The 24,871-nt window shown below is 51.3% G+C and overlaps 1 protein-coding gene across 5 annotated transcripts in view; it reads right to left on the bottom strand.

Annotated features, from left to right (window-relative positions):
- Positions 1–24,871, bottom strand: part of DKKL1 (dickkopf like acrosomal protein 1) — a 1,301,767-nt gene that overhangs the window by 678,925 nt on the left and 597,971 nt on the right. For all 5 annotated transcript variants that reach the window (XM_078655082.1, XM_078655084.1, XM_078655085.1 and 2 more), the window contains one exon: positions 14,622–14,759. In XM_078655082.1, coding sequence (XP_078511208.1) covers positions 14,622–14,759 — 138 coding nt within the window. The remainder of the gene's footprint in view (positions 1–14,621; positions 14,760–24,871) is intronic.

The following is a 24,871-nucleotide window of genomic DNA, read 5'->3' as shown; positions in this document are numbered from 1 at the left end:
TTAAACGGAAGGTTGACAATCCTTCGTTGAGCATCCGGCTTCAGGCCTGTGAGGCGTAGCCAAGCCGAATACCTGGAACAGACACCGTGGGAATAACCGTGGGCGGCCAGATCAGATCCATCAGCAGCCACACTAATCACCTGGTTAGCCACCAAACCACCTTCATGCAGTATCTCCTGAAAGTCCTGCTGATCTTCTTTCGGCAGTTTCTCCGTGAACCTGGAAAGGAAGTCCCAGAGAGATCTATCGTATCTCCCTAACAGAGCTGAGGCGCTGGCAACTTTCATCACCGAGGCTGAGGTGTTACACATCCTCTTACCAAGAGAGTCCATGTTCTTGCTGTCTTTTTCAGGAGGACATGAAGAAGAAGATGAAGCAGAGCGTGCTTTTCTGGAAGCCGCCACAATAACTGAGTCTGGTGGGGGATCTGAGCGCAGAAAAAGAGGGTCTTGAGCCAGAGCCTTGTATTTTTTGGCAATGCGAGATGGCACAGAATCAACTGTGGCTGGGGTTAGGAATGTCTGCATGGCAGGCTCTATGAGGCTGGAAGATGTTCGGTGATGTAGTGTCTCAAAAATGATAGATGTGGAGACCGAAGGAGTAGACATAGTGCGGAATTTTTTTTTGGTGCCCTTGCAGAGGATATCATTGAAAGTCCCGATGTCATCAATCGGGGAAACTCTGGAAGGTGGTGTTGTTGACAGAGTTGGAGAGTAATTCCTGATTGAAGATCTGGTGGGTGTCGACCACGTTGGAGATCTTTGCCTCCTCCTCTTGGGAGAGGAAGTGTGATGCGAACGAGATCACACCCGTGATTTTGTATGGCGGGAGACAGGAGATCTTGATCTTCTCGGGGTTCTTTTTGGAGAAACCCTCGATGAAGTAGTCGGAGGGGGACTTCTGGTAACTCTTGATGGAAAGTAAGTGCGAAATAATCCCAATCCGGACTTCCTTGGTCACCACCCCCTTTCACCGAATGTCCAGTCCCTTCTAGCCATCTAGGCAACAGGTTAAAGGGATGAGATTTCTTGGGTGGGACAGGAGAGCCCTCCGGTGAAACTTCGACAATGTTAAGGCCTGGGGACGATGAAGGTCTCCGAACGTCGTGATCTCGACGTCGACCTGTCTCCTTCTGCAACCTCCTCAGACACGGCCACAGGATCTTTGTCCTTCGACGTCGACCGATGCCTGGATGACATCGCCGGTGTGCCTTCGACGTCGACTTCCTCGCGGCGAGATGCTGGATGATTCTCGTCTCACCGATCTCGGTGTCGTTCTCGCGGCGAGCGCCTTCGGCGTCGATCAGGGGATTTCGACGTTGAACATCTTGAGTGCTTCTTCGGCATCGATCTTCTCCATGGCGAGCGCCTCGACTGCGACGGTGATCTCGACGCCGTCAGTCGGTAAGCTCGCAACAGAGTCTTCGCTGTGAAACTCCTCGACGCCGACCTCCTCGAAGGTGGCAGAGAGTTTCTTGCCGTCGACGGATGTCTCGACGTCGACTGGTTTTTATCAGGTCTCTCGGGACCAGTATACTTTGAGCCCAAAGTATGTCTCGACATCGACTTACTTTTGTGCGACGGAGAATGTCGTTGTCTTGACGGCGATCGGTCCCTCGACGCTGAAGAGTGTCTCGGATGCTTCTTCTACGGTGATCTCGATGTTGACGGCAAGCAATCAGGAATCTTATTCTTCCTGGACTCAGGAGAGGTAGATCTTCGCCGTTTTCGATGTTCTAGAAGAGAAGAAGGACCTTGGCCACTCCCAAGGCCACTCTTGCAATTAGTCATACTTCTTCCCAGCAGGGCATGAAGTCTAATCTTCTCTCTGTCTCTAAGAGTCCTCTTAGAAAAAAGCTGACAATAATTACAAGTGTCAGGAACATGAGATGAAGGCAAAAACACGATACACACAGAGTGTGGATCAGATTTAGCCATTTTTTTCCCACAAGATGGACAAGATGGACATTTGTGGAATAATGCTGGCATTCTGACGGAAAAGAATGTTAAAACTGTCAGAAAAGATAAATAAATATCAGCCAACAAAAAAAGATGTTGAATAAAGATATAAAAAAAAATTCTGTCTAGAAAAAAATCAAAAACTGTCGAGCTCAAGCTCCAGGATCCTCACAGAACGAGCCGGAAAAAAGAACTGACCTAACTGTCACCTGTGGTGCATGATGGGAGCAGAGGGGCTCCATGAGGTCTTAAAGGCACAGTGTCCAAGTTCTTGGAAGCCTTAAAGGCAAGGTGGCAGTTTTTTACAGTACTGTGATGTTTATTCATCTATGCAGCCTTTAGGCCAAATGCCTTCTTTTACCTGGTTTTCTGTATGAAAAGAAAGTTTTTTTTGTATGACAATTTTTCAGTGTATGTTCTCTATTACAACATTTATGTGTAATACTGCTTTTTTATGCAAGAAAAACCTATGTCATTTTAGCATGTTGCCCTATTGGAAATATGTTAGGCTGTATATTTATGGTTATTATATACATGTATATATGGGGGGTGTGGCCAGCCAGGCAACATGGCGGACGCAACTCCTTAGAGCTCCGTCTGTAGGGCCCTGAGTTATCCTGTAATTCCCCTGTGAAAGTGTTTTTTGCTTAGCAGTGCCGGGCGGAGTAGGTGCGGGATTGCCTGAGGAGTCCGCCGGTGTGCGGGGCGGCAGTCAACGAGGCCGGAGAGGAGAAAAATCGCCTGCTGGGCTGCGGAGGCGAGGGGGAGAGCGAGAAGTGCGAAACCCGCCGGAGCCCGGCCAGGCTGGGAGACCCCGGGCTGTGATAGTGCCGGAGTGGGCTGGCCCGATCGGAGCTGCGGACACCCGAGTGAGCCGCCGGTACACAGCGACGGCCCTGGTGCGGGGGCCGGGTGACCTGAGGTGCTAAAGGGACTGTGCAGGAGGCTGGTAGGCGAGACCCCGCAGGAAATGGAGCTTGAGGCGCCGGGTGCGGAGGACGGCGGGCTGCGGCTGCCTGTGCCGCGGCGGAGCGAGGAAGGCCCGCTGTGAGAGCCTGCGGGGGACGCACACCGTGAGGAGAGAGGCGGCGGTGAGTCTCCGGCCAGCGACGCACCTGAACATGTGGGCTCCGACGGACTGTGGAGCACGGCGGGGATCCAGTGGCCGGCGAGCAAGGTGAGCGGCCATTGCGGGGACACCATTGCGGTCTGCTGCCGGCCGGCGGAACACTGGGGCACGACCTGGCTGTCCGGCAGCTGCGGGGGCATAAGGGCTGAGTTGGGCCACGAGCAGGGGCATTGTGCGGCGGAGGCCGGAGCTGCAGGGTGCCGAGGGGGTGGCTTCCGTCCCCTCGGGCGCCATCTCGAGTCGGACGCCATTTTGCCCGCCGTCACTGAAGGAGGCCCTCCCCCCCACGGATTGCTTGGGCTGTTCTCCGGCTGCGGACGTCCCTGGCCCCTGAGTTCGCGCTGGTGGAGTGAGCCTGAGCGTGGTGAAGATCGTCGCCCCCCTCTGTGCTACTGGAGTGGGGGTGCACGGAGCAGAGTGTTGCTACCCACAGGCGTGCATCAGACTGCGGGGGGCGCCACTGACGGGCCTGACTTCATCGGTGTGGCAGGCGGCCCCGGGGTGCCTGGGCGGGGGCGACTGACGGCGGAGTTCCACTGCAACTAGCCCTCATTTGGCCGGCGAGCGGCGCCGCTTGGGGGCGCATGCCTGCTTCCTCAACCATCGAGAGGCTTGTGAGTAGAGCGGCACGAAGTGGACTGGCAGCTGGTGGGCGCTTGGGACACAACCTGCTGTGCATCAACTGGCTGCGCTGACGAACGGGCCGAGGGCCAAGGCTGAGTGCAGGAGAAGGAGGAACGAGGCATGGGGCTGGGTCTGACCGCTGACGACGCTGCAAGGGCGCCATTTTTTAAATAGGAGCGACCCCGGGTGCCCGCGGGAGGCTGGTCCCCAACCCCAAGTCCGCGACAATCGCTTCATCTGTTGAGGGCGCCGTAGGACACCGGCACTGCGCCAACATTGCAGGACTGAGAGGTGAGGAACCCACTGGTGCGGCAGGAGTTGGGGTGCATCTGGGGGGACATTGATGATTGCGCCCGCACCCGTCTGTCAGGGAGTGCGCGCTGCAGGCCTGAAGTCGGTCCACGCGGTGACCAGTCCCTAACCGCCCCAACGCGGTCACCTACTGGAGGAGGCCTGAGACAACTCTTCAGCGCTTGGTCGACGCGTGGTGAGGCCTGCCGGAGTAGGACTGCTCCCCCCAAGGTCGCCGCTGGGGGGGCGGCAGACGGGGAAACGCTGGAGAGACGGTTGCCGGCTGCTTCCCTCGGCCCAACTGGTTGAGCGTACCTATTGCAACAACACCTCATCAGTAGGGTAAAACTAACCTGTCTCACGACGGTCTAAGCCCAGCTCACGTCCCTATTAGTGGGTGAACAATCTACCGCTTGGTGAATTCTCCACATGCAGTTCTAGCTGGAGGCCGCACTGGCTGGGAATAGCTGGCCGGCTGACACGCACCGCTGACCCTCCTGACGTGCAGCGGACCTGGTGTTTTGGGGACCTCTGCGCCGCTGCTGTTGGTCCGGAACCGGGAGTGTCGATGCCCACGGCGCAGCAACTTGCAATGGGCAGACTACGTGACAAACCACAGATGAAGCAACAAGGCCCGGGTGGCCCGGGCGCACTGCAAGATCGCGGGGGGCCGATTCGGAGCCTGTGGCAACACTGGCATCAAAAATGGATACTGTCTTAGCAGCGGTGGAGCGCATTGGAACTGCCTTAGCACAAACCAAGACCTCCCTGGAAGACCGACTTGATAAAGTCACCTCCGACTTCACGCTGTTGCATGCGGACCACCGCAAACAGTCCAGGAACTACAGCCGGTGGTGCGTAGCCACACCTCTGCCCTGCAGGACCTCATAGACAGGGTGCACACACTAGAAGACCGCGCGGAGGATGCGGAAGGGCGCTCCCGGCGCAGCAATGTCCGGGTGGTGGGCCTGCCAGAAGGGGAAGAAGGGAAGAACCCTGAACAGTACATGGAGGGCTGGCTGCGGACACTTCTGCCAGATGGAACGCTGTCACCACACTTCGTGGTGGAAAGGGCTCACAGGGTGCCGGCGCAAGCCCCCAAACTTGGGACTCGACCCTGCCCGTTCCTCTTTAAGCTCCTCAATTATAGAGACCGGGACGCGGTACTTCGTGAAAGCCGGAAGTTGGGGGACATCCAGGTGGGCAACAGCCAGGTCCTGTTCTTCCCAGACTACACGGCGACTGTGCAAAGGAGACGCGGCTCGTACCTGGCAGTGAAGATGCAACTGCGAGCACTGGAGTTGCCTTACTCCTTACTCTTCCCGTCGCGCCTACGAGTGGTCACCAAAGTGGGCACGCGCTTTTTCGAGGCCCCGTCAGGAGTCTGGGAATGGCTGGAAGAAACAGGGCGATGGTCGGGATTGCGACCAATGGGCCCGGATGAGGGCGAATGGCAGGAGCAACGCTCCAGGAGGCGGAGGAGGAAGAGAGGTGCTCGGCGAAACACAGGCCTGGGGCAGGCCGCCCCGAGCCCGGAGAAAATGCGGCAGGAAAGACAGGAAGTCCTGGAGGCGGTGGCGACCCTGGGTGTAGCGTCTATCAGCAATGACCTAAGCCACAGTCAGCACGGCGATGCGCAGGCCAGCCGGCTGTCGTCGCCATCCACGGAGATGTCGGATGACGTTGTTATGCCAGTGGTTACGCCTCAAACAGCAGACTTCATAGTGTGACTGAAGCCGACCCTGGGACACTCTGATATGCAGGCTGGACTGAGCCAACTGTATACTGTATCCTTTCATTGATCGCCTAATGTACTGTTGTGGTGGATACCGGGCCTGGAGCTTTGAGCGCATTGCGCTGCGGCTGTGTACCCCCGGCCGGTGTGTGATTCACCACACCGCAGGCAGCGGACTTCACAGCATGAGCGGTGACGGACTGGGGTCCACCAGCTTCATTGTCTGAACTGTGCACAGCGCATATTGTATCCTTTCCTTGACTGCCACATGTATTGCTGGCGCATGCGGGGGGCCTCGGCGCTGAGTGTACATTACACCTTGGGCATGCGGCTGCGCTTGGCGCTTGGGCGAGGGGGGATTCCCCCCGCGTGTACGGCGCTTCATGGACCGGCCTGGGCACTCAGGCGTGCACCACCGATTGAACACTGCATGATCACCACCAAAAACCCTAAGAGAGAGGGACTAACACACTACGCTACTGACTGCGCGCTTCCCCACACGCATTCTAACAGCGGACACGTTGCCTTGAAGAGTACTTGTATTATCAGGTTTGGACGTTTGCCCCGTTGGGTAATCGCCCGTCGAGTTGAAATGTTACAGTTCATTTACATATTCGAGAAGCGACACTTAGCGAACACCCCGCACCAGCACCCCCTCCGGCCCGGAGGAACGAACCCCCCGATCCCCCAGCTGACTGCATTCCAGCACACGCCATGACGAGTACCGCTATTATGACATGGAACGTCCGCGGAATGCACACCCCGTCGCGTAGATACTCAATATTTGCCTACCTGCAGCGCCACAAGGTGGGGATTGCACTCCTCCAGGAAACGCACATGTCACAGGTGGAGCTGGACAAACTCCGCAGGAGATGGAGAGGGCAGATATATGGTACCACTTACTCTTCACATGCGCGAGGCGCACTGGTATGGGTGAGAGCTGGCGTCCCCTTTGTATGTTTAAGCGCGCAAGTGGATACTGATGGGAGGTACGCCCTTGTCCGGGTGCGGCTTAATGGGCAGGAGATGCTGCTGGGTTCCGTTTATGCCCCTAACACAGACCAGCCTGCCTTCCTGGCATCCCTAAACCCCATCCTCCAGAATTACACGGGCCTCCCCTGGTGTTGGGCGGGGACTACAACATGGTCCTGGACCCGAACCTGGACCGTTCCTTCCCACCCCTGCGCGTAGTGGCGGCGACATCAGCGGCACAGGGCTTTAGGGACTGGTTACTACACTGGGACATGCACGATCTTTGGCACGCACAACACCCTGCGGACAAAATATACTCATACTACTCAGCTGTGCATGGCCTTCATGTCCGCCTGGACCGGGTGATAGGTTCTCGGTCCCTCCTCCCGCTACTGTCCAGGAGGGAGTACTTAGGTAGAACCCATTCAGATCACAATCCTCACTGCTTCCACCTCAGTTAGGCGGAAAGACCCCCGGTGCCCACCTGGCGACTACAGCCTGCAGCGCTGGAAGACGCTGAATTTCGGTCATCACTGGGCGCAGTTATCCTCTCATATTTCGAAGAGAACGAGGGCACGGAGAACAACCCAGGGGTGGAATGGGATGCTCACAAGGTGACCATGCGTGGGCACTGCGTGGGCGCCACCTGGAATATCCGCGCACAGGTGTCTGAATCTCTAACCCGTATTGAAACTGGACTCCTGCGCTGCGAAAGGGAGGGGGAAGGAACAGGCGAACACGCACGTACACTGGGGGAGCTTCGCGGGGAGCATGCAGCTCTGCTTGAACAGCTGAGGTGCCACAATTATGCGGCACACACGGCCAGGACACACTCAAAGGCGGACCGGGCTGGCCGCCTGCTAGCCTGGCTAGTCCGAAGCACCGACCACGCGGCCCCGATAGGCGCGCTCCGCTCTCCTAACGGGTCGGTGGTGTACACGCAACGGGAAATCCACCGAATGCTGACGGATCACTACCGGGAGCTCTACAGGTCGCGTAGCGCTGGTCGCACGCCCCAGCTGGCAGAGTTTCTGGAGTCGGTTGCACTGCCTCTTGTTGAGGACAGCCAAAACGAAGAGCTCGGTGCACCGCTGACGTTGGAGGAGGTGGGGGATGCAATCCGCGCGCTGGCGTCCGGGAAGATGCCGGGGCCAGACGGTCTGCCGGCCGAGTACTACAAAGCTAACAGTGATATCCTGGCGCCTAAGCTCCTGCGGGTGTACACGGCATCAGTGGACGCCGGCCGGCTACCGCCTTCCCTGAGGGAAGCGTTTTTAGTGTCCCTACCTAAACCTGGCAGGGACCCCATGTCCTTGGGTTCCTACCGCCCGCTGGCGATGCTGAACACCGATTATAAGGTGTTCGCCAAACTCCTCGCAGAGCGCCTGGCACCGGTGGTCCCACGTTTAGTGCACCCGGATCAGAATGGATTTGTGCCAGCGAGGTCCACGTCCCTGAATCTTAGGAGGTACTTCCGAGTAGCGGCGGAAGCAACATCAGCCTGGCCCAGGGCGGGATGCCTGGTGCTCAACCTGGAAAAGGCTTTTGACTGCCTGGAGTGGGGATACCTGTCAGCAGTGTTAGAGGCGTATGGCTTGGATGAAAATTTTCTGCAGATGGTGGGGCTTTTGTACAACAACCCCGTGGTCCGGGTCCGGATGGGACCGTATGTCTCTGAGGCGGTGGCAATTGGTAGAGGCACCCGGCAGGGTTGCCCCCTATCACCGCTCCTATTTTCTCTGGCGATGGAACCCTTGGCTGCGGCCATGAGACAGCTTTTGGCCGATGGCATCCCACTCGGTGACGGGGTCCACCAGGTGTCCTCGTACGCCGACGATTTAATGGTTTTCGTCTGTGACGTGAGTCGCATACCGGACCTCTTGGCCCCGCTGCTGAGTCGCTTCGCTGACCTCTCGGGGCTCCGAGTCAACGCGGGTAAGTCGTGCCTGTACGCATTTGGAGAGGGGGTGGCGGACCCAGAGTACAGCCTCCATGGCACAAGAGTCCAATGGCAGGCAACCACGTTCAAATACCTGGGAATCCAGATTTACCGCCAGCAGACGGATCTAATGGACGGGAACCTGGGGAGAGCGGTGACGGCGCTCAGAGCTCAAATAGGCTTCTGGTCCACGTTCCCGTTGTCGCCTACGGGCAGAGTGGCCCTCGCTAAAATGGTGATGCTCCCCGCCTCCTCTATTACTTTGCGAACTTGCCAATTTTCCTGCCTGCGTCCTTCTTCTCTAGCCTCAATAAGATTTTGAGAGACTTCATCGGGGGTGCGTCTCGGCACCGCCTGGCACTTGGGAAACTGTTTCTGCCCACGGACAAGGGCGGGCTGGCCACCCCCTGCTTTGAACACTACTACCTGGTGGCGCACCTCCAGTGGGTTGCCCGTTGGCTGGCGGACAGAGGCAGGGAAGATACTGCTACGGCAGGCCCACCGTACACACTGGAACGGATTACTGCCCTTTTCCATCTGCTGGCGGCTCCGACGCGTCCCACTCCTCCACTATTGGCGGTAGCGTACAAATGCTTTCGCAGGGCCCTGTACCTCACGAGAGGGGTGCGCCCGTATGCGCCAGCCGTGCCTCTGGAGGGCTCGCCCGGAGGCGGGGGGACGCTCACCCACTCCATGCTGGAACGTTGGCATGAAGCGGACGTCCAGACGCTGGGCGATCTCTACCAGGATGGAGTATTAATACCCTATGAGACTCTGGTCGCGGAGACTGGGCTTCCTCCAGGGGGCTTCCTAATACATAGGTCCCTGACAGCACATATGGCGGCTAGGAGGGGCGATGTCGCGGAGGAGCCGGCGCAGCATTTGACGGTACAGTACCTACACGTTATGGGATGCGGCAGACATTTAGTTAAATGGTTTGCCGCGTCCTTGCGGATGCATACGGAGCAGGACTTAGCCCCGGTACGGGCGAAATGGGAGAGAGACATGGGGCGAGCGTTAGAGGATGGAGAATGGGGAAGGCTCCTCAAAAGCCCAGTCCGTATCCCCAGGAATATGAGGTTCCGCCAAATACAGGTGTATATAGTGCATATGGCCTATCTCACCCCTGAGTTGATAAATAAATACTTTCACAGAGCGGACGCGTCTTGCCCTAGATGCGGAGAAGTGAATGCAGATCTCCTCCACATTCTGTGGCATTGTCCGAGCCTTGGCGCCTACTGGAGGGACATTCATGCACTGCTCGCGCGAATCACTGGCCGCGTCATCCCTTGCAATTGGCCCGAGTATCTCCTGCACCTTTTTAAGAGGCCGCCTACGGATAAGGCGTCGTCTAGATTCCTTGACCTAGGGATGGTGACGGCAGTACGACTCCTCACCAGAAGATGGAAGGCAGGGGACCCGCCCGCCATCAGGGCGTGGATCCTGTCGCTCTCGTCCTGGGCTCGCGCGGAATGGACGGCCATCAGGAGGGAGGAAGTTGTGGGACTCCGTAAGGAGCCTATGGCGGAGAGGTGGGAACACATGCTGAACACCCTACAGGAGGCGGGAGCCGCTGAGGAGGAGGGGGCGGTGGGGCGCTCAGCTAACGCGCCCGGTGAGAGGGGTGGGGACGCAGGGAGCGCCGCACCAGACACACTCTCCTGAGCACTGCGTGACACAGCGGCGAGACAACACCTAGTGAAGAGCCATGCACGTTTAATGGTGGGAACAGAGGGAAGGGGGGACATGGGCTGGGGGGTCGAGAATAGGGGCAAACAATGATAATGTATTTTGGTGACAGTGTCGCAGTTAGCTGTTCTGTTCCTTTGCACGTGTTTCTTATCTAGGGTTGGGTTGGGAAGGCAAACCTTGTCCCCTTCCTTGCTGGGAGGGGAAGTGTATTAATCTCTTGTTCCTAAACAGAGGACACGCCTGGGCGCTTACATCCTGCATACGGACTGATTACGTGTTCCACCTTTACGCCCTTGTTAATCGTGATGTTAGTGTAGTGCCGCCCATGAACAATCGCAAAGTCATTTTGATTGTACTGCAGTGCCTTTGTATTGTTGAATTTTTTTCAAAAAACAAAATGCCAATAAACAGATTTCAAAAAAAAAATTATATACATGTATATATGTATGTCGTGGTAGTGCTAGGCACTTTTGGTCACACATACACATATATATATGTATATTTCTATATGCTGCGGGATCCCGCACATGGGTGGGGATAATTCAGTGCTTATGACTATTGATGAGTATCCCCTGGAAGAGAAAGAGGTTGGTGCTTTGTCGTGGCTTTAAAGCTCACAAGCTGTGAGCCATTGGTTCAGGTTTTTGACCTTTTAATTATTAACAGTGCATTCCCTTTTTGTGAAATCTCTTGTTAATAACATACATTTTGAACCTTTCACTCACCACCATGCCAAATTCAACCAGTATGTGTGTATACTTGAGGAACAGATGGATAGGCAGTCATATTTGCCTTATCTGTCTTTCTGTGCTAAGGTTTAGTTTGTCTCTATGGACAATTTAACAACTTTAGATATTTTTGTAACCCAAACAAAATTGGGGAGTACTGGGTGGGGTACCTCTCATGGATCCCAACCAGGTTTTTTAACTCAAAATGCCCTGCAAACATTAAAATGTGACTTAAGTCACCCTTATTTCTTGCATTACTGTATCATAATCTTCAGGTATCAGAAAAAACACAATTTTCCGACCATCCACTGTTCCTCCAAGTCTCCTGATAAAATGGTACCTCACTTGTGTGGGAAGCCCAAGTACCCGCGACAGGCAAGGGCCCAAAACGTATTGAGGAGACATCAAAATTGCCTGTCACAAAACGATTTGGTTTTGCAAGGCGGGTCACCTGGATTTTCAGCCCCGGGCTCAGCGGCCATCTGGGTAAACCTACCAAACTTACACATTTCTGAAAACTAGGCACCTGGGGGAGTACAGGGAGGTATGGCTTGCGTGGACCCCCAACGTTTTCCTACTCAGGATCCACTGCAGACCTCAGATTTAGCTGAATAAATCACTTTTTTCTCAAATTTCTGTGTGGGAAAGTTGTGGGATTACCGGGCTGACACAAATTTCCTGTCACCCAGCGTTCCCCCAGGTCTTCCGATACAAATGGAACCTCACTTGTGTTGGTGGCCCAAGTAACCGTGACAGGCAAGGGCCCAAAGCGTAATGAGGAGACATCAAAATTATCTATCACAAAAGAATTGGTTTTGCAAGGGGGAACCTGGGTTCTTGGCCCCGGGTTCAGTGGCCATCCAGGGAAACGTACCAAACCCACACATTTCTGAAAACTAGAGACCCGGGGTTGGGGGAGGTCAAGGGAAGTATGGCTTGCGGAAGATTCCCCCATGTTTTCTAACCCAGAATCCCCTGCAAACCACAAATTTAGCTGAACAAAAATCACATTTTCCTCACTTTTCTATGTGGGAAAGTTGTAGGATCTTTTGGCGTGAGAGAAAACAATTTTCACAGATTTTTGATGTTACGGTATTGTTGATTTCTAAATAAAGTATCCCCATCAATTGTCTTACAAATACTTTTGTTACACTTCCCACGCTTTATCTAACAAGTATTAATTCTTCAGCACGCCATATGCCTTAATTCATGATGGAATGGCAGAGGAATATAGTTTCAAAGCACTATTGGCACCGTTTTTGTGATGACAGTGGAGGCAAACTGGTTTTTCTAAGGATTTTTCACTTACAAGTGAGTCAGTCTGTCAGCTGGCAAGATAACCACTGGTCATTATTCTCTTTAGAACAGCATCATTTTCTGCTGTGAGCTCAGCCCTTGCTGCCTTCATGTCCCCTACTGTTGTCATATCTTTGAGGGCATTAGAGACTAGTTTGGTCCAGTGATCCTGAATGACTGTCCACCGGTGCAATGCCAAAGACAGTTTGTTACATCCAGGCTAGGCTTTGCAGGCACCTGGATAGAAAAGTGAGGAATACCTTAGGATGGAGTGCCCTGGCCCTATATTGTGGGGAAGGTAGCTGTGATGCTAGATGATAATACACACTGGCTACTTCTCAAAAGACCCAAAGATTTGGTATTCAGTTGTACTGGACAAGCCAATACAAACTGTTCAATCTGTTGGGTCCATCACTCCGATTTTGAAAAAGGATGAGGGAACGGGAATGGATTGAACCAGAAGTGCAATCTGAGTGTCCCCAGCAGCCTGTATGCCTCCTTTGCAATGCAAATTTAGCCATTATCATGGAGTTTCTCCATTTAATCCTCTATAGGCAGGCCCCAAAATTGGGGGATGTAGCCTCAGAGGGGAGATAGATTCCTAAGGATCACTCATCAGCAACACACTAGGAACTGGGAACAATTGTCCAAGACTTCACAGCCACTGCATAAGGATCAATCATCAGTGAAGAGGGTTTTTAACCTTTGGATTTAGGTGGGGTGCTTGCTCAACCAGCAAAACTTTCAGGGCTTCTAGGCCATTTAAGTGTCTAGGGGCTGTCATGGAGAGCAGGACTAATGCCAGGTCAACTCCTCCATACGACCATATATGTTCTAAAAGAGGAGACAGAAGAGGGCCCAGAAACATTAGAGGTAAAATCGATCCCTTTTACCCAAGCATGCTAGGGGGCGGGTGGATGCACAGTGTTTGATAAAATGGAAGGAGATACTGCTAGCATTTGGGCCCTTACGACTGTAATGATTTCAGAATGGAGTTCTAGGACGCCATGGTATAATCTGCAAGACCAGGCACAATCCAATTCGCCCGAAAAGAGATAGCCCTACTAAACCAGGGAGGAACGGTGTGCTTCAATGGTTATTTATTACATGAAGGCCCTAAGAAATTTCAATTGGTGATTAGGCTACAAGCATTTCAAAATGGAAAGGATTCAGCTGTTATTAGATCCCAGAAGACAAAACAATTGGTTGGTCAGAGTGAACATAAAGAATGCGTGTCTGTTGGTGACTGTTTATGACCCCTCATCAAAGAGTACTCCAGTTTTCATGGAGAGAGCAGAGGAAGTTCACCCACGCAGGATATATTCTAAGCCAGCTATACTACCTGCCTCTGCAGAGGATCAATATTTGGCACCTTCAAACGTGTCTGCTGTATTCCAAGGAGATTTTCTCTGGAAGAATGCCAGATGGAGATCGATTGCTGGCTAGCCCACATGGAACCGAGGAATGAATTGGGTGACCTTTGGGACCAACGCAGAAGTGTTCATGGAGTGAGATGGCAACAGACTGAGCTGGGTTACTCGTTTTCAGTCCTTGTCTTATGAAGGAAGGTGATCTGTAGTCTAATTGCTACTTCATATAAACAACCTCGCGCTCTAAGCAGGATAAGACATCTGCACCATTTCAAAGGGTAAAATACAGTGTTGTGTTCTCCTCATAATGGACAATGTCTTTTTGGTCTACTATGTCAGCCACCTGAGAGGAACTTCAAGACCTCTGCTGAGCCTGCTTCCCTGTACATGAGGTGGAACCTCCTGACTACTGCCCTTTTTGCTTCCTGACTCAACATGCAGATCCCAATTATTTCAGCTGTAGACTGAACCGAGATGCTACAGCTGTCAGTGCATTCTTTCAGGAGTGGATCAACTGCAGTTTTCCTTCATTCATAATAATGTGAGTAGGAGCTCTGATCAAGAGCAAACTGACAGGCCTAGTACTAGTGACTGTGATACGCAGGACAAAGGCATTTATGAGGTTTTTTAAATCCAAGCTTGACAGATTAAACACGGTCTGCATTCCTTACAGAAGTTAGAAACCCTGAATTCGATTTAGTTTTTACTAATGTTGGAATAGCCAGAATACTATCCTTGTGACTCTCATAGAAGTTGCAATTCTGAATGCTTGTGTTTTGAACTTTTACATAGGCACGCAGTTTAGAAGCCTGACAGTGGAGTGTTTAGAAACAGTATGTGATCATGAATTACGAACACTGAAGCTCTCAGACAAGCCTTGCTTTTACCTTGTCAATCTTGCGACGGCTGTAGATGGTGCCATTGCCAACCTGGTGCTCATCTTCTTCTTCGGTATGGTAGTTTGGTGGGAGAAGGTTGTAGTCCATTGCGTTATCAAGCTCACCAAGTTCTTTGCCAGTTCCAGACTGCAAATAATTACAGAAAACTGTGACGCATTCATATCCCTTAATGTAAATGCAATTGCAAGCAGGCTTCTAGCCACATCATATATCAAATTAAGAGCACGGTACACATAAAGGGCACAGTGAATTGCAGAAGGAACTCTCAGTGAGTCATATTGAAAGAAATAAAGATGCTTACTTGTAATGGCAGTTCTCATTCATCGGTTTGTCACATCCATAACAGCTAAAGTATCCCCACATTAAGAGCAGGCTAACCGGATACCGTAACCATGATAATAATTGTAAATCAGTTTGAAGTCCGATAGCCACTATTTAAGTTCTAGGTGCCATTCTTTACAAAAACCTCAAAACATCCTCTTATCTCATGCTGCAGATACCCATGTAAAATTCATTAAACTACTTAACCTGGGGCTGAGCTTGACTCACTGTATAAGAAATCCGGCTGAAACAAGCTGAAATATGGAACCCCATGTGACATATTACCTGATAGCAACAGAGTTGTTACATCCACAGAATAAAGGCAAACGTTAAAACCTTTCTATGCTACCATATTGACATTTTCTGCCCCAAAGCTTCACGCTGCAGTAGTACTGTATCTCAATTCATACCAGATTTTTCACCCTCAATCACTTCAATTTTTGGAAAAACATTTGATAGATGTGTTAGATGTGAAATATCCGAGGGAGCTACAATACAAAAAAGAAGAAACATTTTCATGTAGAGGAAATGTGCTCGAGTTTTTAAATACACTTATTGCCTTTGATAGGCAGGATATGATACTCATGATTGCCAAAAGAAGAGAATGTTGGCGTTCTTGCGAAGCTGAACTGTTTATGCGTCACACACAGTGCTTAATTTGAGCCGGTGTGGGACACTGACATTTATTTATGGGGACTGGTGCTCACACACACACACACACACACACACAGAGCCACACACACACACACACACACACAGAGCCACACACACACAGAGCCACACACACACACAGAGCCACACACACACACAGAGCCCCCCACACACACAGAGCCCCCCCACACACAGAGCCCCTCACACACACACACAGAGCCCCACACACACACACAGAGCCACACACACACACACAGAGCCCCACACACACACACAGAGCGCCCCCACACAACAGCGCCCCACACACACACACAGAGCCCCCCACACAGACACAGAGCCACACACAGAGCCACACACAAAGCCACAGAGACACACACACACCCTCACCCCGGGGACTCTCCTTATTTACAAATGGGTTATTCGAAGCCCCCACCAACTCCCAGAGCTCACCCGTTGCTTCACTCAGTCCAGGTCAGCCGGTGCGCTGGCATCCATGCCCTGGGCACCCACTGCCCCTCCCCACACACCCACCCCTGCCCAGTAACGCCCCAGGGAACAGAGGCAAGAAAAGCAATCACAACCAGGGAACAGAGGCAAGAAAAACGAGCACAACCAGGGGGCAAACGGCAAGAAAACGAGCACGAGCACAACCAGGGGGCAGAGGCAAGAAAAGCGAGCACAACCAGGGGCAGAGGCAAGAAAAGCGAGCACAACCAGGGAACAGAGGCAAGAAAAGCGATCACAACCAGGGAACAGGGGCAAGAAAAGCGATCATAATCAGGGGGCAGAGGCAAGAAAACAAGCACAACCAGGGAACAGAGGCAAGAAAACGATCACAATCAGGGGGCAGAAGGCAAGAAAATGAGCACAACCAGGGAACAGAGGCATGAAAATCTAGCACAACCAGGGGGCAGAGGCAAGAAAACGATCACAACCAGGAAACAGAGGTAAGAAAACGATCACAATCAGGGGACAGAAGGCAAGAAAACGAGCACAACCAGGGAACAGAGGCAAGAAAAAAGAGCACAACCAGGGGGCAGAGGCAAGAAAAGCAAGCACAACCCCGGAACAGAGGCAAGAAAAGCGAGCACAACCAGGGGGCAGAGGCAAGAAACGCGAGCACAACCAGGGGGCAGAGGCAAGAAAAGCGAGCACAAACAGGGAACAGAGGCAAGAAAAGCAATCACAACCAGGGAACAGAGGCAAGAAAAGCGATCACAACCAGGGAACAGAGGCAAGAAAAGCGAGCAAAACCAGGGAACAGAGGCAAGAAAAGCGATCACAACCAGGCAATAGAGGTATGAAAACGATCACAATCAGAGGGCAGAAGGCAAGAAAAGCGAGCACAACCAGGGAACAGAGGCAAGAAAAGAAAGCACAACCAGGGGACAGAGGCAAGAAAAGCGAGCACAACCAGGGAACAGAGGCAAGAAAAACGAGCACAACCAGGGGACAGAGGCAAGAAAAACGAGCACAACCAGGGAACATAGGCAAGAAAAGCGAGCATACCAGGGGGCAGAGGCAAGAAAAGCGAGCACGACCAGGGAACAGAGGCAAGAAAAGCGAGCACACCAGGGGGCAGAGGCAAGAAAAGCAAACACAACCTAGTTCTCCCCTGTGCACTCTACGTTTTTTCAGTCCCGTCCCCTTCCTCTTGGAGCTGCCGGGCTCTCCCCTTCCTCCGAGACTGTCTCTACCCCCTTACAGACTACCCGGGCCCCTGCATGGGCCCCATGCACCCTAGGGAGCGGAGCGAGGGCTTCCACCCGGACAAGGCCCCCGAGCCCTGACTCACCTACAGGTTAAACCAGCAGGGCAGCGGGAGGCACTTCACCCCACCTGGCTGCAGCTCAGGTTTAGAGGAGCACCGCTCTAAATTTAAGATTAGACACAGAGAGACAATTCATTGATCCCACAACCAAAGGCAGATTTACAACACTAGCAACACAGATGCCTGAATCGATGAAAAGCTGATCGTCATCTGTGGGTGTTGTCCCACTTCTCTCGTGCCCATGACACGCACACAATGAGAGATCTCTTTAGTAATATTTCGACTACTTTTAGCAATCTGGATTGAGCATCTACCACAATGTACTAGGCAAAACACAAAGAGGAGCCACCGTATGTCATTTTCTAATCATAACAATTGCCATATGACCCAGTGGCAAAACTTTTCAATTATCGGCTGAACTCCAAAATGCGCAGTGAGCTCGAACGAGGTGTCAGGCCATTAAAAGGATTAATTTGAGCCCCATACCGAGCGGTGCCATCCGAGGCAGTCCAACCCTAGTTAATAGGGCGCCACCAGCGTGACCTGCCTTTCTTTGTACTCAGAGTCCGAAGTGGGAAACAGATCGTCATACCGCAATGTTACATACCTATCCGTCGGTGTCTCCACACAGTCGTCTGTGCTGTCTGGGGAGGCGCCGAATAGTAGGAAGGCTCCTTTTTTATCAAAAAGCGGAACTGCTCTAGAGCACGTGATCGCGGTCACCTGACTCGCAGGCATGATGGGAGTTGTGGTCTTTTGTATGTGACTGCGATAAAGTTTTACTTTACAAACCAGCATTCACAGCTTTTATGATTATCTTCGATGCAGTAAGTCAACGTTTATGATAAACAACGTTCATAGAATGGCCCGAGTTTACATTTTGGCCGCTAGTTACATGGACAACGTCTGTATGAAGTCATTAGACTTCAAAGTATCCCATAAGAAATATCATGGTTAGTTGTTTCAAAGAGGTCTACTGAGCAGTATCTAGTGTATGTATTGGAAATATTTTTAGAGAGTATTTTTTTTTTGTTGAAATTATTTTTATTGGCATTTTAAAACAATGTGACACAATGACACATAGAGACTCAAAATAAGTTAGGCACCGTAGTATGGCAACAGAAACATTCGAGAGTACATCCTTAACACAGGAGCAGTCTATTTTACAAACCAAAGCACGGGTGGTTAACCAAGTGTGGAGTTTTACAGTGCTATTCCGAGTCAGAGCTAGTGCTGTCCGTATCAGAAGGAGGGTCGCAAATGTTCCCCCTGTATTTATTCCATGCCCCCCAGACCCTACTCCATTTCTTGGGACAACCTCTATTTCGAAACACTGCCCGTTCTGCAATCATCGCTGCATCCACATCTTGCCTCCAGGCCGATATTGAAGGCGACACCCCTCCTCCCCACCTCTGTGCTATATTCCGCTTCGCCACCATCATACCTAGTGTCATCCAGTTCTGCCCATACCGTGTAAGATCGTTGGGCTCCCAAATGTTCATAAGGCAACGCTTAGGATCAGGCAATATGGAGAGTCCCTCAGACTGTGACATGGTGCGCATTACTTGAACCCAGTAGTGTGCAATGTGGGGGCATTCTCATATCGTGTGGTAGAAGCTACCTATTTCACCAAATCCCCTCAGGCAGTATGGGTGTGTGATTCTTTTCATCTTGTGTAGTGCATCCCTCGTGTAGTATGATCTGTGAAGTATACGGAGTTGTACCAAGCGAAGACGCGAGGGGATACCTATTTCTTTCGGAGACGAAGTGGCCTCCTGCCACTCTGAATCGTCGATGTCACCGCAGTCGTGAGTCCATTTCTCCCGCAGGGCCTCTAGAGGGTCGGGTAAGTTGTTTACCAGTTTCCTATAGGTTAGAGATGTCGCCTTCGAGGGCATAAAGTCAGTCAGGAGCCTGTCTTCCAGCGGGGACGCCTCAGGGACATCCGTCCCGGACCTGAACGCCGCTGTTAACGCATGGCGCACCTGTGCGTACCTAAAACGTTCTGTCAGCGCCAAGTCATATTGTTGTTGCAGTGCCTCGAAAGGCAGCACTTGCCCCTTCTGCCACAGATCTCCAATGGTCGAGATGCCGATAGCATCCCAACGGTCGAAGCCCTTGGAGTGCCTCACCCGTCCCAGCTGTCGTATGTCCCACAACGGGGTCATCTGCGTCATCACGCCCTGCCATTTCAGCCTGCGCAGCGCCGCATGCCACACTGTGAGCGTGTGACGTAGCGGTCCGATCTTTGTGGTGACCAGTGTTTTATCGTACAGGGGGGCGAGCATACCAGAGAACCCCAACTGTGCCCTGTCTGCCTTTAGAGCCGGTTCAGACTGGGGGAGATGCAGCCATTGATTGATGATCTTCAACTGCGACGCCCAGTAGTAAAGGTTGACGTCTGGGAGCGCTATGCCTCCATCGTACCAGCCACGCGTAAGCTTGGTCTGCGCTATACGGGCAGGTCTAGTGCCCCATAGTAGCACCGAGACGTTTGCTGCAATGGTTTTGAAGTACGCAGGGGGGACAGGGTAGGGTGTGTTTTCTAAAACGTAGAGGAAGCGGGGCAGGGCCATCATTTTGAACAGGGCTGCTTTACCCAACAGCGTCAGCGGCAGTGATGCCCAGTATCGGATGTCACGCTTGAGGCGGTCAAGAGGGGGCTGTAGATTATGGGACCGGAAAACATCAGGGTAAGCCGTGACGTATATTCCTAAGTATTTAAACCCGGCATCGGAGATCCGCAGCGGGCAAGTATCCGGCAAGCGTGGTGCGGGACCGCGCAGTATGTATAAGGTGGACTTGGACCAGTTGATCGAGTAACCTGAAGCTCGTCCGTATGCCGTGCAAACGTCTAGTAATGTGTTAATCGAGCGCTTGGGAGAGGTGAGGTATAATAAAACATCGTCGGCGTAGAGGGAAATTTTATCTTCCCATTCATTCGTCCAGCGGATACCACTGATCGTGGGTTCCCACCTTATCCATTCGGCCAGGGGTTCGAGGACCATGGCAAACAATAAGGGGGATAGTGGGCAGCCCTGGCGCGTGCCCCTAAACAACGGAAAGTCTGCCGAGATGTGGCCATTAGCGGCTACATGCGCCATCGGTCGTGCATATAGCAACCGGATCCAGGAGCAGAACTTTGGGCCGAAACCAAAATGACGTAGCACAGCAAATAGAAAGGGCCAGTGGACCGTGTCGAACGCCATTTGAGCGTCGAGGGATAATATCACCGCAGGTTCTAAAAGATGCTGTGCACGCGCCAGTGCCCCGTGCACTCTACGCAAGTTAAGCGCCGTGTTCCTGCCTGGCATGAAGCCGGATTAGTCCTTATGTATAAGCTTGGGCAAATGGGACGTGAGGCGTTATGCCAACAGTTTCGCGAGTATTTTAGCCTCTGCGTTGATGAGGGAAATTGGGCGGTATGACGTACAGAGGTCAGCTGGTTTCCCTGGTTTTAGGATTGACACAATCGTGCCCGTGCGTTGATCTAACGGGAGCTCCCCTGCCTCTAAGCTTTCCGCGAACATACGCAGCAAGTGTGGCGCAAGCGTGTCCGCATGTTGCTTGTATAGGTCAACTGGTATTCCATTGGGTCCCAGTGCCTTACCCGTCTGCAGGACTCTAATCGCCAGTTGTACCTCATCGGTCGTTAAGTCTGCGTCCAAGGCCTGAGACTCTTCCTCTGTCAGCGACGGCATCCTAAGATCTCCAATGTAGGTGTATGCCTCGTCCTCCGTGATTGTGGACTTCGACGCGTACACCGTTTCGTAGTGACGAGCTAGCGCGTGTACTATCGTAGTGGGATCTCTAATGGGGTCCTCTCCCTCTATCGCCAGTTGTGCTATCCACCTGTCTCGCCTGTCACGTCTGTCCAGCCAAGCCAGTAATTTGCCCGCTTTGTCGCCCATCTCGTAAATTTTGTGTCGCGTGGCCGATAGTTGCAGCTTGACTTCCTCGGTCAGGTGTGTTTTATGACGATGTTGTGCTATTTGCAAAGTGTGTGCTGTAGTGGGGTTTGGGTCTGCCGCATGTCTCGCCTCTGCCCCAGCCACCTCCGTCTCCAGAGCCAACAATTCCGCCCGCCCCTCCCGCCTAAGCACTGTAATGGAGACTATTGCATGCCCCCGAAGTACTGTTTTGTAGGCCTCCCACAGAGTGGCAGCAGAAGACACCGAGCCCGCATTGTCTCGGAAGTACTGTTTGGTTCCTACCCTCAACTCCTTCCTGATCTTAAGTTTAAGTTTAAAATATTTATTAAGCGCAGCATACACCTGAGCGGTTTCTTGGCGCTAAAGTAGAAGGCGACCGACTGAGCGAGGACAGCAACTAAAACGGCAACTGGAAAATAGGCAATTTACTAGAGAAGAGCCTGAGGAAATAAAAAGGTCTTCAGAGCTTTGCGGAAGACGGGGTAGTCAGTGAGGGACCTAAGATAAAAAGGGAGAGAGTTCCAGAACATAGGGGCAAGAAAGGAAAATTTTGAGCCCCCCTGTTTTTTCTTCCGGTAACGGGGCACAGCCAGGAGGAGTTGTGCCGAAGAGCGGAGGTCTCTGCCAGGGACATAAGCCTTGATGGCTGAAGATATGAATAGGGGGGCCAGGCCAGTCCTGGCCTGGAACACCGTGCAGCCTAGTTTAAACAAGGCGCGTTCCCGCACCGGGAGCCAGTGAAGAGTTTTCAGGAGGGGGGAGGTGTGGTGGAATTTAGGCAGACCAAAGGCAAGGCGGGCAGCCTGGTTTTGCACTAATTGCAATTTACGGAGGCTGTACTGAGGGATACCATTGTACAGAATGTTCCCGTAGTCCAGGCGGGACAGGACCAGTGCGGACATAATTAGCTTAAGTGCAGGGAAAGAAAAGAAGCGGGAAATAGAACGGATAGTGCGGAGAGTAAGAAAGCAAGAAGAAACCACAGAGCCAATCTGGGAGTGCATAGTGAGTTGATTGTTTAGCTTAATACCAAGAGTCGTAACAGAGGAAACAGGAGTAGGAGGAGAACCAAAAGAGGGGGGCCAAAAGAGGATTATGGAAGAGAGTATTTTTAAAGAGTATTTTTAAAGAATGTTTTTAGAGAGTATTATTTGACGAGAGCCATCATATATGTATATGTATATATATGCAAGGTATCTAAGTAATGTATATCAGAAATTGTGGCTATCCTCTAACTCCTATTACCCTCAACAGATGGACCTTTTCTCTTAAAGTCTACATAAATATGATGTACATACTGGGCCTAAATCATCAAAGGGACATCCACGGTATTGGTTCGTTGAGTCTCTCTTTATCACTGTTAAATTTATAGACCCACTTCTGCTCTTTTTTTAATAGAAATTTGCCGACATCTGGGCAAAATTCTGGTATTATGGGCTGTTCAAGAACGGTCCAGTAGAAATCATTTGGACCATGTCTGACCTCAAGAAAATGTGATGTTAACCTAGTCGCTTGCTTTCGACAGCGTACCATACTCTTATGCTCCAAAATTCTTGTCTTAATTTTCCTTGTTGTCATACCCACATATCGTTTCCCACATGGACAGACTATTAGATAAATTAAGTTCTCACTATTGCAGTTTGTGAATCTGCGTTGTTCCCAGGGCCTGTTGGTACCTATATCCACAGATGTTGATTTTTGTGTTTGTGGGCATACTGAGCACGTCCCACACGGATGGTGGCCCTGTACTGGCGGCAAATTCCACAAAGTGCCCACCTGTCTTGGTTCTTTATTCCTTGGTCGTGTGTGGACTAATTGGTCCCTAAGACTTTGTCCTCTCTTAAAAGCAAATAGGGGCAAGGGTATCTCATCCCCACTTGTATTCAATATAGACCAATGTTTACGAATGATCTTCTGAACCTTATTGGATCTGATATTAGAGGTATTCACAAACGTGATGCGACTAGGCTTCTCTTTTGGTGGATTTATTTGAAGAAGGGCCTCTCTGTGATTGTTAGACGCCCTCTTCTTTGACTGGCGAATGATTTTTCTACGGTATCCCTTTTCGCACAGTTGCTCTTCCAAATTCTTTGCATGAAAGTTGAATGCCTCTTTATTGGAACAATTTTTTTGGACCCTGACAAATTGTCCAAACGACAAGTTATTTCTCAGGGCCCTGGGATGGCAGCTTTCACAATTCAGGAGGGTATTCCTAGCCATCGGTTTTCGATAAAGCTCTGATTCTAGACCATTCGGAGTGGCTAAGATCTTACGGTCTAGGAATGCCAGTTCAGTCCTACTGTACTTGACTGTGAATTTCAAGTATGGATTACGTGTATTTAACCATTGATGGAACAACAATAAATCTTCTTCAGTCCCTCGCCATATTACCAAAATATCATCTATATATCGCTTTCATATTTGAAGCGATAATAGATATGGATTGGTAGAAGTCAGTACCTCCGTTTCCTAAAAGTTGTGTACGTACAGGTTAGCGAGACTAGGAGCGAAGACACTACCCATACTGGTCCCAGATGTTTGTAGGTAGGTAGTGTCTTCGAACCTGAAGTAGTTGTCCTTCATCGCTATTCCTGCTAAGCCCATAATAAATGATACGGGCGTAATGGATTGGAGGTCCCGTTGTTCCAATAGGTGACCTACAACTTCGAGTGTTTCCGTTTGGGGTATTCCATTCTACTGCTGAAACATGTTGACCAATATTGCTTACAGATATTCTGTTAAATCTGTATTTTCACTGTGTTTTTAAACTTTGGACAATTGAGAGATACCATTAAAATCAACAATCTACTCAGTTGATCCAATTTTATCTCTACCCACACTTATTGTTTTTCACTTATTTTTCACACTGCTTATTCAGTAACCACAATATACTTACATTCATTAGAAATACCACCCTTCTTGATAACACATTCTTTTAAGAACTACACATAGCCTTGATAACATCAGTAGGCTGTGTTGTGTTGTCTTGTCTCCTGGGCAAGGAGAACCCAAATGATGTTAAAAAGGACGGTACAGAATGGTTACTGATGGGAATATTTGCCCATGTCCTTGAGTCTTAACTCAGTAATTATATGGCACACTTGTTTGCATTTTTGGGTATCCATTGCTTCATTTGTATTTTGTTGAAGTCTGTGTCCACAGTCGAGTCATATGGTTATTTGACCCCTAGATACTGTTTGTGTTAGGAATATTGTATATTGGGGTATGTATCTAGTTTGGGTCGTTAAACTCACCCTTGGACCCTCTTATTAATTGGTTTGTTTTTGTGCACAAGTATTCACTACCATCGCATCATGTCAACTTACTCCCCACTTACCCTTACTTTATACTTGAAAAAAAAACAGGCTCACCGGGCTGCAGAGTGCGTACCCGGGCAAGGTGAAACACAGCGTGGGGGCAGCTCACGGGTCTCCTTCCGGCAGAGACGGCGGCAATGGCGTGGCTCCTCACCGCACGCCCAGCAGAGTCTACAGTGTGTCCGCTCACGCTGCCTGCACGCACCAGTCAGCCCTCTGATTGGTTAATAAGGAACACCAATAGTA

Source organism: Lissotriton helveticus, chromosome 7 (assembly GCF_964261635.1).
Source record: "Lissotriton helveticus chromosome 7, aLisHel1.1, whole genome shotgun sequence".
NCBI classification, from domain to species: Eukaryota; Metazoa; Chordata; class Amphibia; order Caudata; family Salamandridae; genus Lissotriton; species Lissotriton helveticus.
Note: the sequence above shows the minus strand (reverse complement) of the source record. Positions and strands in the feature narration are given on the sequence as shown.